The following is a 15,207-nucleotide window of genomic DNA, read 5'->3' as shown; positions in this document are numbered from 1 at the left end:
TCCTCTAATCATCAGGCTGTGGCCATCACTGTCATTTTCCTGGTGCTAGAACACAGCAGGCTTGTCCCAGCCCTTACACACTCTGTTTCCTTTGCCTAGAACATTCTGTCCCCAGAATACTGCAATTTAAATTAATCACCAGCCTACCCTCCCAACCACTTTTAGCCAGATCATACAGTTTTATTTCACATCACTTATCTCTATCTGGATTATCTATCTACCCGTTTATTGACAGCCACACCTAGAGTCTCCTTGGCATGCAAAGCTAACTGGCATTTGCCAGTTTGTTCACTGCTGTTTCTCCAATATCTATAATAACTCCTGGCATATGGTAGGAATTAAACAGATGATTTGAATAAATGAATGAGTAAGTGGTCTCAGTTAATACCCCCAACATTGTTATTAAGCAGGCAGTAAAAGTATGATTATCCTCATTTTATAAACAGGGAAATTGAGGTTCAAGACTATTAAACAACTCCTCCAAGTCACATAGCAAGTTAGGGACAGGATCAGAATGCAGTATTTAGGCTTTAAGTTCAGTGTTTCTAGCTGTTCTCCTATAATGCCAAAATGTGGTTAGTTTTAAACTACTTCAAAATAATTTTTTAAAACCATTAAATCCTTTTAACAAACATGGCAACATTTTCAGTTGGAGAAAAGATTCTAATAAAAATCTATTGTTAATTCAATTATCCTATCAAACATAAAACAGAACAAGAGAAAAACTAAATGTTTGTCCCCTCTATGTATTTTTTCTTTCCTATACATTTTAAAAGCACATATTATAGTCAGCTAGTATCTGCGTACATTTGGTAAAGGCATAGGATGCAAAAGTTAAAGCGCCCAATTGACAGCCTATATTACACACATGCACACAGATCTTATATTCTCTAGTACCTTCTATTTTTCTCCCAACAGAGAATTGTCTCTCTTAAAACCTTAAGATTAGGCAAGAGGGTATATTTTAAGCTTCTGTTAAAAATTCTTTAATAAACTTCCTTGATGAAACACTATCATTTTAAAGATTAATAATAAAGTTAAAAATGTTTTTATTTCCTTATATCACATATAAACACTTTTGTATACAGTTGCCACAGAAACTATGTCACTAAAGATGCCCCATTAAAAGTGGACCCTTCAAAATATTTAAACATACCCTTTTAAAAGCCATTCATTGATGGGTGTGATTGATAAGAGCTGAAGAAAAAGCCATATTGTTGCTGGGAAGAATGCAAGTGTAAAGATCTGAATAAAAAGATGCAGTTTTAAATGCACCAAAGCACTGGTCAGCTCCTGTAAAAATGAAGGACACAAAATAACAAAGGTAAGGAAACTATTCAAAAGAGAGACTGCTTTAATTGAGATATAATTACATATAAAATTCTATTAGTTTTAGGTATACAGCATGATGATTTGATACATATGTATATTGGAAAATGATCACAATAAGTGTAGTTAATATCCATTAATTTGGAGTTATTTCATAGCTGAAATTCTTATCTATAAGCATTTGCATAAGAAACAGACTTAAAGAAAAAAAGTTACTCATGAACATTATAAATCATTTTATACAAAATTTCTGAAACATTCTAATTTCATTCAAATACAATATACTCCCACAATTCAGGTTTGTAAAATTCTGGACCAGGACTGAGCTAACTCCCTTTACACTAGTATAAATTTCAGAATTGTTGACACTGTAAACAAACGTGTATGTTTAACTCCCTGAAACAAATTCCTGTTTAAAAATTTTAGCAGGAACTAGTATTTTAATTAAATATGATAATCAACCTCTATTCATTACACCAGACTTAGGAAGTGTTCAGTCTAACAAGATGTTACTAAATCTACACACAAATCATAATTTTTTAAAACTGTTTTCCCCAATGATATTCTACAACTCAAAATGGCTTTTCCCCCAACATCCACTCACTAGATTTCTTTATTAACACTTACTGAATAGCAGCTCTGTGCTATGCTCTTAGCTTGCCACTTCGTGGATGTTACCTCATTTAATTCTTACAACCACCCCATTAGGAAGATATTATTATCCCCATTTTACTGATGAGGAAATTGAGGTTGACAGTGATGCTCAGAGTCAGCACCCTTTCTGGCATGCTTTCACATCTGTGCCTGCCTGCTTCTTCCACCAGCTCACACCGCTGCCCCAGGAGGGAAATTAGCATGAAACACAACAAACCAGGCACATATGAGTCTCAGAACTAAAAAAGGATACGCCAGTAAACTTTGGGGTTTAAATATGTACAAACTAACAAGCATCTACCTTTGAATTTCTTAGAGTTATGAGGTTATTCAGTGGAAATGAAAGAAATCCAGGAAGTAGTAGAAAACTGACATAAAACATGCAGGCAGTCATTAAAGCACAGTCAAAGATGCCAGAGATTCACTGGTTGTAAACACAACCCTGTGATGTCTGCTTCCCCCACAAGCCCCTAGTTCACATCAGTCATGAACACCACAGTCTATAGTTTAATAAGCAGTAGGTTAATGCAGACTTATTCACTGATCACCACTTTCTGTGATCTGTCTCCTCGGCTCCTACTATTCATCTCTCTTTGTGAAGACACACAGCGGTCCCAGTTTGGTCACAATGTGTCCCTAACGGCATCTATGGAACATCTGGCAATCTGGGTCTACTGCAGGGCAACTGGGAAGCACTGGGCAGACCAGAATCCACAAATAGGTCCATGGATTAGAGCCAAAAAAAAAAAAAAAAAAAAAAAAAAAAGAGCCATCCTGACACTGAATCAGAAGTTTCACCCCAGAGAAAACTTGAGCACCAGCAAGTTCCAACAATTCTCAGCAGTCCTGAAACCAAATCTCACTCCAGTATACTCAGAGGCATTCTATAAATATCAAGCCAATATTAGTGGATTTTTTATCTTTAAAAAAATTAACATAAAATGATTAGCCAGAATGCATTTGCATACACTTCTCACAGGAATATAAAACAGTACAACTTTTCTGAATAGTAATTTGGGAAGATATATTAAGGACTATAATACAATTCATATTCTTGGACCCCCAAATTTTATGTCTAGGCATTTATCCCAAGGATATAAAAAGTGTTTATAAGCATTTATATACAGAACTGATACCACAGCCATTATCTATTATAGTAAAATCTGGAAATAACTTACATGTCCAAAAGTGGGAGAATAACTAAATAACTGAAGGAATAAAGAGAGTATTAAGAGCTATTAGAAACCATGTTAAAACTGTGTGGATGAGGATGTCGGAATACAGGGTCTCTCCCTACCTAACCAACAGGTGTGCCGATTGGCACAAACTAGGGAGAGAAACCCGGCAACTCATTCCTTCAGTCAGTAAATCCTTCCCGAGCACCTGCCACCTTTCTCGGCATTTGGAATATCTATCACAGCTCGCACTGCACATACCATCTTACAGAGCAATTCCGCTTTGAGGAATTAATCCTTCACACATACTCCCAAGTGTGGGAAGTGACATATTTTAGGTTATCCTTTGCAGAATGTTTATAACAGCAAAACCTTGTAAGTTACCTAAATGTCCATCAATAGAAGACTAGAAAAATCTATCGACACATCCATAAAATGGAGTATTTTTCAACATAAAAAAAGAAACAGGGAGTTAGTTCTTCATGTGCTGATGTGAAACAATCTCCAAGATATGTGTTTTGAGTAAAATAAGGTAAGGTGACAAATAGTATAAAATACCACAGTTTGACAGGTGGGGGCAACGCGGGTGGGGAGTACACACAGGTATTTTGCATAAATAGCTCCAGAAAGATACACAGAAACTGTTAACATTTGTTGTCCCCAGAGAAGAGAGCTGGGTATCTAGCAGACGGGTGAAAAGAAGATTTCTCATCATATATACTTTTGTACCTTTTTTATTTATCTTCACAAAAGTAAATAAAATGTAAATTATCTTATTTTCAAATAAAAATTAAATGAAATGTTAAATCACATGAACAATTACTATTATACAATGTCACGTAGAAAAATAAAATTTATATGTGTATATATATAATCTTAAAAATATTTTTAAAATATTCTTTATATGAAAAATACGTTTAGAAAAAAAGAACTAAAATACACACAAATGTTAACAGCAGTTATTTTTATTATTTCTAATCTTTGTACAATGGAGAAATACTACTTTTATAATCAGAAAAAAATTATAAAAAATAAAATGTAGTTAGGAAATACTAGCTGACCTGATAAATGACCATTAGAAACAACTGACCTTGCATTAGAATAATGGAACAGAAGAGAACTCAGCAAAATGAATCACAAGGGACCACTACGTTGGGTTATCAGGGACTTCTTCACAACAGGGAAATAACAGGCAGGAAGCGTTCCTAAGAAAGATTCTCAAGACCGTTACAAAAACCCAGTGTTACATATTTTCTGTACCTTTATGCAATCTTAAAGATAAAATAAGATCACACTGGGGAAGAAAAAGCAAGTAAACACTAAAAAATCCGAAACAGTATTATTCCACACATAACCATGTAGAATTTAGGGCCACCTTCTCAAATAAATAACATCATGAATCATTGAAAAATTGATTCTGCATGGCATTTTGTTTATTCACATGTAATCCAGGTCAAATTCCATTAAAATAAACTTGAGGAGACACTCCACATACCAGAGCCATTGCATACCACTGACAGCATCCAGAATTGCTTAAAATCAGGGGCTCTGACTGGGGATGTAGAGATATTTTCATTACATACCAATTTCCCTCCTAACCCTTATCTGACCTTTATTGGATTCGCTTTCTGGGAGTCAGCCTCATAGCTCTGGGCTGGAAACAAGCAAGAAGAGCTTCAGGTTTAGAATGCGCTATATTTACTTCTAAGCTGAGGGGATTTTAAAAAGTAATGTTTAGGAAAACCCTGTATATTCTGGTCTACCAGGGACCCTCTTCAGGCCCTCAGCTTGCTGCTCATCTTTGTTGCTGTCCTCAGGTGCCAAGAACAAGTGCCAAGGCCTCAGTGCCTTGCAGCCACAGGCACTTGATAGGAACTTGCTTAAACGAGATGGGTCCTGCCACAGCCTAAGTGACAAATCTTCTCAAGTGTAGGTTTGAAGTTAACTAAGTATAAAATATCTTTCAAATGTGACCTGTTTCATTTCACTTCAGCAGTGGTTTTAGAAACCACTTCAACAGGTATTTTACAAACTAGAAATCAACAGTCACAAAACTGAAGATTAAGCATTTAGTCTTTTTCACATGAAGTATTAACACAGAACCTTTATAATTTTAATAAACTAACAAAAGAAATTTTAGAATGCATATTATTACATCAAGGTATTACATCAATACTACATGAAATGTTCACTATAAATCAAACTTGAGTAGGACCAATGTAAATGCTTTCAAATAAACTCAAGTTAAGAATAACTTACTGTCTCCTACTTGCAAAAATGCACTATTCCAGAACCTAATAGAATATGAAAACAGCAGTCCCAGTTGAAATTAATTTAAGGTTATTAAGTAGAAAACAAGTAACAAGAAGATTGCTACCTCCTAACTTACAACTATTTGGTTGCCCAGGAAATTAGCAGAGCTTAGAGACAGTTTAACTTTACACAATGATGCTATCTAGGGCATCTTAAGTTAAATGGATCTTGAAAATGACTTAATGTTGTTATTAGTTTGAAAAGGGCCTTTAATGGAGGAAGTGGCTTTGATGGCTACTTAGATACCACGATAAAGCACAGGATCAAGGCATTTCATCATGAGATCCAAATTAGCTGGATGACTCTGAAGGTTTCCTAGGTGCTTACATAAGAATTCGGTCCACAGAGAAATGCTAGTAAGCACGGCATTCTTCCTTCTTCAACTCTGGCATCCCACAAAGTTGGCTGTTTTACAGAATAGCATTAAGTAAGAAGCTAAAGGAGCGAAAGACTCAAGTCTTGCCAGATTTCCCATGGCATAAATAACAGCCGTAGCCATTAAGCAGCCACCAGGGGACGTAGTTAGAGCAATGTCCCAGGTAGAGGACTTGGGTAAGGCAGCTGCTCCACAAAGAGCATTAGCCAAGGCCAGCAGGAAGACCTCCACTGAAGACCAGTCCAGCACCACAGGAGAGGCAAGTATCTTCCTGTATCACTGGGCCCCATGTTTGAGCACCAATAGTAGATCTTAGGTGTTGACCTGAGAAAAAGCCTATGCCCCCTAAGCACTAATCACAGTCCTTTCATATCAATATAATTTACAAAGACTAGAATTTAACGTACTTAGGAAATCCTGTCCCACATCAGTTTTCAAAAGAGTAAGAATATTTAGAATTTTCAAGACAAAATTTATCAGCCACTATACAGGGATCCCATCTATATCAAAAATGCCGCATTCATAAGATTTATACCAACCTAATAACTACAGAATACATAAATTTAATAAAGCCATGCTTCTTCCATGTTGCTACTAGGGCAGTCAAAGAACAAGGTAACTAAATTTATTCTTCATTCAAAGTACACTTAAAATAAAAGAAAACAAAGGCAAGACATAATGCTGAAAGAGAATTTTAAAGCCATTTCCAGAAAACAAAACAAAACCCAAATCCTTACATAGTAAGATTTTCCTATCTACATAAGAATAAGCATCTTAAAATGACAACTTTAAAAATTCAATGTAATTTCTTCAAAAGTAAATAGGTACTATCTCCTCTTTTTTGCTTTCATTATAAGTCAAAAGAAAATGACAAATTCTACTCATTCTTGGATGTAAAAATGTCTGGATTTCATTCTAAGGGAATCCCATGTTCAGTGACACTTGGATCAATACATAACACTACCTACGTGTCTTCATGATAGATTGACATAGTATAAAAAATTCTAGTATCTCTCTTAAAACATTCATTAATATTTACTAGATATGCTGGCAAAGATTATACTTTTTTAATAAACACACAAATTTTAACTAAAAGTTATAACATAACAAGCATCACTTGAGCAGCATGAACCCTGGAAGCCAAAGATGATCCATGGAAGTTATGGAAAGCTAACTAAACCTCAGTGGCTCAAATGTGCCACAGCAGGCACCCCTATGGTGACCACCACATCTGAGGAAGACCTGAGGTGGATGTTTCAGTTCAGTTGCCGTATTCAAAACATAACCACTATAACCACACCCTCAGGCTTCACGCTGTCCAATTATGCAGTGTCTGCAATATGCCGGTACAAAACGCAAGTCCTTTGCTGACGTCCAAGTTCTCCTCTACTATAGTGACACCTTCAGACTGTAGCTACACATGACCCTGCAAAAGGAATCTGAAATTTCAAAATAGCAAACACAAATTAAATTTTTCTCTCACTTTTCATGTGCCCCATAGGTGACTTACCTCTGTATTTAATGAGAGTCCACTGTTAAAGAATATTGTTGCAACAGCAATGTAGGAGACGGTTATTTCTGGCTTCAGTGGTCCTAAAGAGAGAGAAATGAGTGACTGTTAGATAAGAATTTCCAGGAGATAACTTGATATGAAAGAAGAAGCCGTTGGAGGAGAGCAAACCATGCTTTAAATCTTCATGTTGCCTCTAATACACTAATGTGCTGACAGAGTTAAGCATTTGCTGTAGTGCAGCCCAACTCCAGAGAACATTTCCCGGAGGGCAAGGACCATGGCTGTCCAATTCAGCACAGCATCCTCAGACCAGAAGGATGACAATAAATGCTGCTCTCACACAGGAGAGCAGATAGGTAGCATCCTTAAATATTAGGTCCTAATTTTATCTGCCACACTATCAGTGCTTAGATAATGATCAAAATTCCCCAGACCAAAGGAAAAAAATCAATGGAAAGAATTCTATCTCTTTAGCAAATATTATTTTATTCCTCCTAGGATATCAGAAATCAGAGCTTATGTTCATGCATACATTCAGTTTTGCCCAAGAGTATTCAGGCTACAAATATTTACTGAGCATTTACTTACTATGTAAATGAGATAATGAAGAGAGTAGCAGAGGACTTAACAATAGTTGTTAAGACTATAATTATTATAATTATTATTAAATTGTGCCAGGCCCTGGGCATACCGTTGTGAACCAGACAGGTCTGATCTTTGACCTATGGAAAATCCTCTCTGGAGATAAGCTGGCATCACCCCAGATGGGTTAACACTGTGGGTACAACAGGGACAACCCTAATATTTATTTAGTTTTGTAGTTTATGTACAGTTGGGTTGAAGACCTAATGTGCTAACCAAAGAACAGCACTCTTTTAAAAGCTGTAATTCTGAGAAATGCCATTTTATAGCTCTATACCAGTGGTTTTCCAGCAGCAGCAATTTTGCCCCTCCATGGATGTTTGGCAGTGTTTGGGAACTGTTTTTTTAGTTCTTATAACTCAGGGGATAAGGTGTGTTACTGGCATCAAGGAGAAATCAGGAATTCTGCTAAATATCCTGGAAGGTATAGGATAGCCCTCCTGACAACAAAGAATAATCATGTCCAAAATGTCAAAATGGCATGCACCAACATTTTAAAATCTGACATCATCTCATATTTGACATTCTATTCAACTCTCTTGTGCTGGGTTGAACAGTGTCCTCCCCCGGCCAAATTCATGTACACCCAGAACCTATGTTTGGAAATTGGGTCTTGGCAGATGTAATCAAATGAAGACGAAGTCTTACTGGATTAGGGTGAATTGTAATCCAGTGACTGATACTCTTAGGAGTAGAGAGAAATTTGGACACAGTCACACACAGAGGGAAGATGGCCACATGAAGACAGAGGCAAAGGCTGACGTTCTATTACCACAAGCCAAGGAACACCAAGGACAGCTGGCATCCACCACAAGGCAGAAGGAACAAGGAAAGATTCTTCCCTAGAGCATTCGGTGGGAGCATGGCCCTGCTGACATTTTGATTTCTGATTCCTAGCCTCCAGAGTAATTTCAAGCCACATGGTTTGTAGTAATTTGTCATAGCAGCCCTAGGAAACCAATACATGCCCTGGAGTAAAACAACAGGACAGACCACAATCATAGCTCCTCAGCTCCCTGCGACCCTCCACCACGCCCACACATACTGCTCAACAAGAGACCAAGCTCGGAAAAAAATCATCATTCAGTCCATCGACAAATATTTATTGAGCAACTACCACGCGACATTTTAGGTATTTGTCATACATCAGTGAATAAAAGAAACAAAGATTTCAAACAATGCAATACATTCTTTTAGATAACTGGCATTGACACAAATCATCGTGCTGAGATCTGAAAACAGGGAGCAAAAGGGAAAAGGCAAGTAAAAAGGGATTACACTTCAGGGCAGGTAAAGCTATTCAGAAACTTAAAAAGAAGTACTTTTTTTTATCCTTATGAGTGAATCTGTCTCAGTCGCTCACACTGAGAAATAGTATTTCCTCGATGACTGGTGATTCAGGAGCAGATTGTAAAAGTCAGGGAATCTGGCTTGTTTCAGAAGTAAGTGCCTTCCAGGAATTTTTAATGCTCTGTTTGGTTTTTTGTTTAAACTCTTATCAATTTCCTTTTCCTCCAACCCCCTGCTTTTTGTGAAGCTCTATTTTTGTCACCTGTGCATCTATCCCCAGGGGTGCCCCAGATTTTCTGTATCGGATGGGTTAGAGTTAGCAGTACGTTCACAAGTGAGGGCTAGGAGATGAGCTCAAAGCTGCATCTCCATTGGAAGCCCACGGAAACCCACGACATTTATTTAGACAGTGTTTTTTGGGGGCAGACGAAGCTTGTACCATAGTCAGTCAACAACTGTATACTTTTAGAAGCTAACTCTTCCCAGATTCCTCAAAAGACGAGGAACAGACTTACTATATGACCCAGGAATCCCGCTCCTGGGCATATATCCAGAAGGAACCCTACTTCAAAATGATACCTGCACCCCAGTGTTCATAGGAGCACTATTTACAATAGCCAAGACATGGAAGCAGCCTAGATGTCCATCAACAGATGACTGAATAAAGAAGAGGTGGTATACGTATATGATGGAATACTATTCAGCCACAAAAACCGACAACATAACGCCATCTGCAGCAACATGGATGTTCCTGGAGAATGTCATTCAAAGTGAAGCAAGCCAGAAAGAGAAAGAAAAATACCATATGAGATCGCTTATATGAGGAATCTAATAAAAAAAATAAATACAAAACAGAAACAGACTCATAGACATAGAATACAAACTTGTGGTTGCCAAGGGGGTGGGGGGTGGGAAGGGACAGACTGGGATTTTAAAATGCAGAATAGATAAACAAGATCATACTGTACAGCACAGGGGAAAATATACAAGATCTTGTGGTAGCTCATAGCGAAAAAAAAAGTGACAATGAATATATACATGTTCATGTATGACTGAAAAATTGTGCTCTACACTGGAATTTGACACAACATTGTAAAATAACTATTACTCAATAAAAAAATGTAAAAAAATAAATAAAATAAAATAAAAATAAATAAATAAATAAAAATAAATTTTAAAAATGCAGCTGACAGGGAACTAGAAAAAAATAAAGCAGCAGCTAACTCTTCCATGCTCCATGCACATAAATATAAATGCATATGATAACAGTTAACTGGTATAATTCAGTGGAATGACCTCTCACTATCAATGTTCTAAATCTTAGAGATAGGTCATACTGCTTTTTGTATTAGATGCACATCTAAATAACTCTAATCCATGAAAGGACATGGTGAGGATATTCCTGGCCTACCTACAACGTTCCCTTTAAAAAGGGAAGGAGGAATTAATCCTAACTTAGGGAAACCTAAAGCCCTTTTGAGACCGATGATGATAGATTGCCACGTGTTGTGAACACGGACCTGGAAGTCAGGCAGGGCTGAAATAAAAAGTTGGTAAATATTTGCACAGAGGTGAGAGTTGAAACAACGCTGTAAAAACGATATCTGGCCCCTCTCCAAGGTGATGATTATATCCTCCAAGTCACAAAAAGAACCAGATTCAGACCTTGAGATGGCTGTAAAGCACAAGGTAGAAATACAACTTTCAACTTTTCCTGAAACAAAAGCCAAAAAAAAAAAGAAATGTTTATCAGTGAAAATGAAATGTGATAGCAATATCAAAAGAAAAATTGGCCATAAAAAAAAAGGAGGCAATTTTGGGACTCCAAACCCATGCTTTTTAATGTAGGGGGAGGAGAGGGGGAGAAAATGATTTGCAGTGCTTAAGAATGCAAGGAACTACTACCATTTCATAAAATATATTCATCCCCAGGTAAACTTCACTTCTAAACGTAAACTAAGATATTCACACTAATATGCTTAAGCTTATAGCATGTTATGTTTTTTTCATGGAAAAAACAAGCCCTTCCTTTTTAGGATTTATGTTTTATTAATGGCAATAATTTCAACAAAGATGCAGGTAGAAATGGGAAGCTTACTCTGTATTTTCAAAGAAGTAAATCTTTCTCTTCTGAAAATGAATCGCACAGTGTTGAACTGCAGTAAACTCATAGCTCAGGGCTTCCCTGGGTTGAAATGGAACAGATTATTGACATCTTAGAATCTACACATCTACATCCACTGTGGCTCTTTACTTTCAACCTTCTTTATTTAGAAATGAAATGTAACTGAGTAAAAAGAACAGGGAACTAAGAATTAAATTATCTAGCTAGTACTTATTATAACTTTTCCCATTTGGAAAATCATCCAACTCTCTAATTTTAGGGTTCCCATATCTATAAATTTCCTGCCATACATAACTCATCCATTGGCTATAAAGATTGTTTTTAAAGGGAGGTCAGGTAAGGGGGGAGGGTACAGCTCAGTGGTAGAGTGCAGACGTAGCATGCACGAGGTCTGAGGTCCTGGGTTCAATCCCCAGTACGGCCATTAAATAAATAAATAAATAAACAAACCTAATCTCCCTCCCCTCCAAAAGAAACCTCCCCAAAAAATTAAAAAATAAAAAAGAAAGAATACAAAGGGAAAAAAGGGAGGTCAGATCAGAGACATGAGACAATAAGTGTGGAAGTCTTAACACTTAAAAAGAGTATGGTCATTAAGGTATCGATCCAGGTAAAGGTGAAGTGAGCATCTTCACGAGTTGAAATTAATCAAAACCTTCCCTGTTGAAAAGAAAAGAATGTCTAGAAAACTGTTTGATTGAAAACTGTTCAGTCAGTGTGAGTGCATTAAAAATGTATTTGCATTCCCAGTGTACGGAGCCCATAGCTAGAACTTCTGACTAAAAGTCTCAAGCAAAAAGAGGTGCTTTCGATATCTCTGAAGAGCAGAAGGCCAGAAACGTGTTTAGCAACCATTCCTCTCCTTGTCCCTAGATTTTTGTTGTTTTAACTAATGGAGTGAAAGTGTTATTGGCTACTATTAGGAAGTTTGTCTTTATTTAAGAAGTTTTACAGGTGGGAAGATCAATTGAAGTATCAACTTAGCCTGACAGCCTATATAAGAAATCCCAAACAAGTGTTTGTCTAGCTTTTCTTTTTAGAAAAAGGTAACTTTTACACATAGTCAGCTCTCAAAGAAATCATATGGGTACATTGTCGTCTAAAATTAACTGATTCTGTTCTGCTCATTTTGGGCTAAAAATCAAGGCATGGAAAATGTCTTTATTACAGAGAGCCTTTCTTTATAAAGGCTATTCATTTTGAATGATTTCTTGCCAAGAATATTTATTTGCCTGGATGTTGCAACTAAGGCAGAGAAAGAAATAAGGCAGAGTCCTGGTTCCCAGTCCTTCCTCTTCCCTAAGCTAGCTAACTTGACCTAGGGTGAGTCACCCGACCTCAGGTCTCAGTAACTTCAACTGTAAAAGAAGCATGTTGACTTCAAATAATTTAAAGCTTCCTCTCAGCTCTTAACATTCTCCTCTCTTATAATTAAACAAAGAAATGAATTATCCCAGGTTAATGGCATAAGGACTAGTGACAATAGGAAACAAGATTTCTAAGATACAATAATTCACCAAAACTTCAAGAAGCAGAGTCTGAGGAAAGAAATAAGGTTACAGAATCCATCTCACACTTAACACTGCGGGGAAGGCCCAGGGAAAAATAACTCTACTGCCCACCGAGCAGCCCAGAAAGGTAAGATAGAAGGTATTTCACCAAACCGAGTCCCTGCCGATCTAAACTTCAAGAGCATACCTCACCTGTAACCGCGCCTTAACACTGAACAAATAAGAGATCTCACACTAGAAGCTACAACGTCTGCAGCTGAAGCTAGCAAAGGGTGCAATTCCAGATGACTACAAAGATGTTCTCTAACGTTATTCTTACCACCCGGCTAGCTGCAGGAACAGGGGAACTCATTTGGCAGAACCCAGACACCAACATTCACAAGCTTCCCCAAAGCTCACAGAGAAGCTATGTCAAAGAAGAAACTGGTACCTTCACCAGGGTAACCTCAACAAATATCTTTATTCTCACGGTTACATACCTTACACATTTTGTACTAAGTTGAACATAGAAGAAAAGAACCTTAAAAAGTTTTTAAAATCTCCAGTCTTCGTTCAAAAAATTCCTTTTAAATGTTATGTTCCCTGAAGCTACCTCTAAATGGAGGTATTGAGGGTAGAGGGTAGAAAGAACCACTGTTCTCCTGAGAGATCATTTCATTCACTTCCATCGTGTTTTAACAAAAAGGCACAAATAGCTTCAAATATCCTCCTGGGCACTTCCTAGCATAAAAAGATTGTGTGTGCTCACTTCTGTCCTTATCTGTCCCTGTTGTATGACGGGTATGTAAAACCTGTCAATAAGCGTGAACCTGCCAAACAAGGTCAAAAAGACAATAAACTGAAGAGATTCAATTCATGTTTATGAAAAGTGGGACATGAGTCTCTAAGGGTGCAAGGGAGAAGGGGGCGGGGTGGGCATGAAAGCTAATAATACTTCCAGTCATTGCCACCAATGCCCATCCACACATTACAAGGCTCCCACTATTCTGAGATCTGAGGATGATTTTAGCCTGCCTACATTTGCTTGCCAAAATACACACTACACATGGTCTAACACTGCCTGTATCTGTTAGACTGCTAAGTGTAGCAACCGAGTGCTGGCAGCACGCGGAAGCAGCGAATGCAACGTGTCAGTCGGCTCGGGAGTTTGTGGAGAGGCAGCAACTGCAGCAAATCAACACTCTCCAACATGTGGCCCACCAAATCTGAGTTGGAGGAGGAAGAGATGTCCCTTTCTCTTCCTCTGCCTTTAAAAAAAAAAAAAAAAAGTAGGGAGAATGAGGTGTCGGAAATGAACAAGGTAATGGTGTCCACTCCAAGACAGATAAGGAACTCCTGGCAACCTAGCATCCCTTGGGATAGGATGCTACTTTGAAGGCAAGAGGAGTAAGTTTTATTCTGATTAACCTCACTCCTTAACACTCAGGATACTCATCGATTGTTCGCGGAAAAGGCAGCCTGCGTTCAAATTCCCTTGCCCCTATTCCTAACTATAAATTCTCTCTGGAGTTGGCAAGTTAAAAAATCAGCAAAAGGGCCAAAGGACATCCTGGGCTGGCCAGTGCCCCTAGAGAGGCAGACACTCCCCAATTTCGGGCTCTCCTCCTTCCCAAGACTCGCAGATTAGTTCTGAAGTGGGAATCGCTGTGGAGCACGCAGAGGTGCAGTACTTACCCCCATTCACCCCTATGGACGGCTCCAGCTTTGCTCCGGCGATCGCCAGGACTATTCCAACCATGAACCATTCTTTTCTCATTCTCTCCAACAGCCTCATGTTTGTTAGGGTGGGTGGGTTTTGTTTATTTGTTTGGCTTTTTTTCTTCTTAAACTGCGATCGCTTAATCCGCGGGGCGTCTCCGCACTTTCCACGGTCCCACCTGACATGCAGCAGAGCAAGTCAAATTGCCACCCGTAAATTAAAGACCAGGGGTTTGCTCCGGCGGCTTCGAGGAGGGCTGGGAGTAGTAGTATCCAGTGACAGGAAAGTCTCTCTGAGCGCCGCCATCACTACCGTGCGCCTCCTAATAGACGCGCACAAGCCACTGCCGCTCTGACCACGGCTCCCAAGCCCAAATGCTCTAAAGCGGATATTTGGACTAGGCTGGCCAGCGCAGGCGATCGGGGAAAGGGAAGCTGGCTGCCGGCTAGGGCGAACAGACTCGCCGTCGTCAAGACCTGCGGAATCTTATAAATGACTGGGGCGGGGAATGGCGTGAGACGCCTCAGTCACCCACCTTTACCAAGGGTCGCGCCAACAAACCTTTCGGTACAGCCACCTG

At 38.4% G+C, this 15,207-nt stretch overlaps 1 protein-coding gene across 4 annotated transcripts in view; it reads right to left on the bottom strand.

Annotated features, from left to right (window-relative positions):
- SLC10A7 (solute carrier family 10 member 7) overlaps positions 1–14,937 on the bottom strand; it is a 221,543-nt gene extending 206,606 nt beyond the window's left edge. For all 4 annotated transcript variants that reach the window (XM_006209928.4, XM_031692479.2, XM_072976117.1 and 1 more), the window contains exons 1-3: positions 14,603–14,937; positions 7,358–7,440; positions 1,157–1,293 (exon numbers count right to left, since the gene is read on the bottom strand). In XM_006209928.4, coding sequence (XP_006209990.1) covers positions 1,157–1,293; positions 7,358–7,440; positions 14,603–14,702 — 320 coding nt within the window. In that variant the 5' untranslated portion in view covers positions 14,703–14,937. The remainder of the gene's footprint in view (positions 1–1,156; positions 1,294–7,357; positions 7,441–14,602) is intronic.
- Between the last annotated feature and the right edge of the window lie 270 nt (positions 14,938–15,207).

Source organism: Vicugna pacos, chromosome 2 (assembly GCF_048564905.1).
Source record: "Vicugna pacos chromosome 2, VicPac4, whole genome shotgun sequence".
Taxonomy (NCBI): domain Eukaryota; kingdom Metazoa; phylum Chordata; class Mammalia; order Artiodactyla; family Camelidae; genus Vicugna; species Vicugna pacos.
Note: the sequence above shows the minus strand (reverse complement) of the source record. Positions and strands in the feature narration are given on the sequence as shown.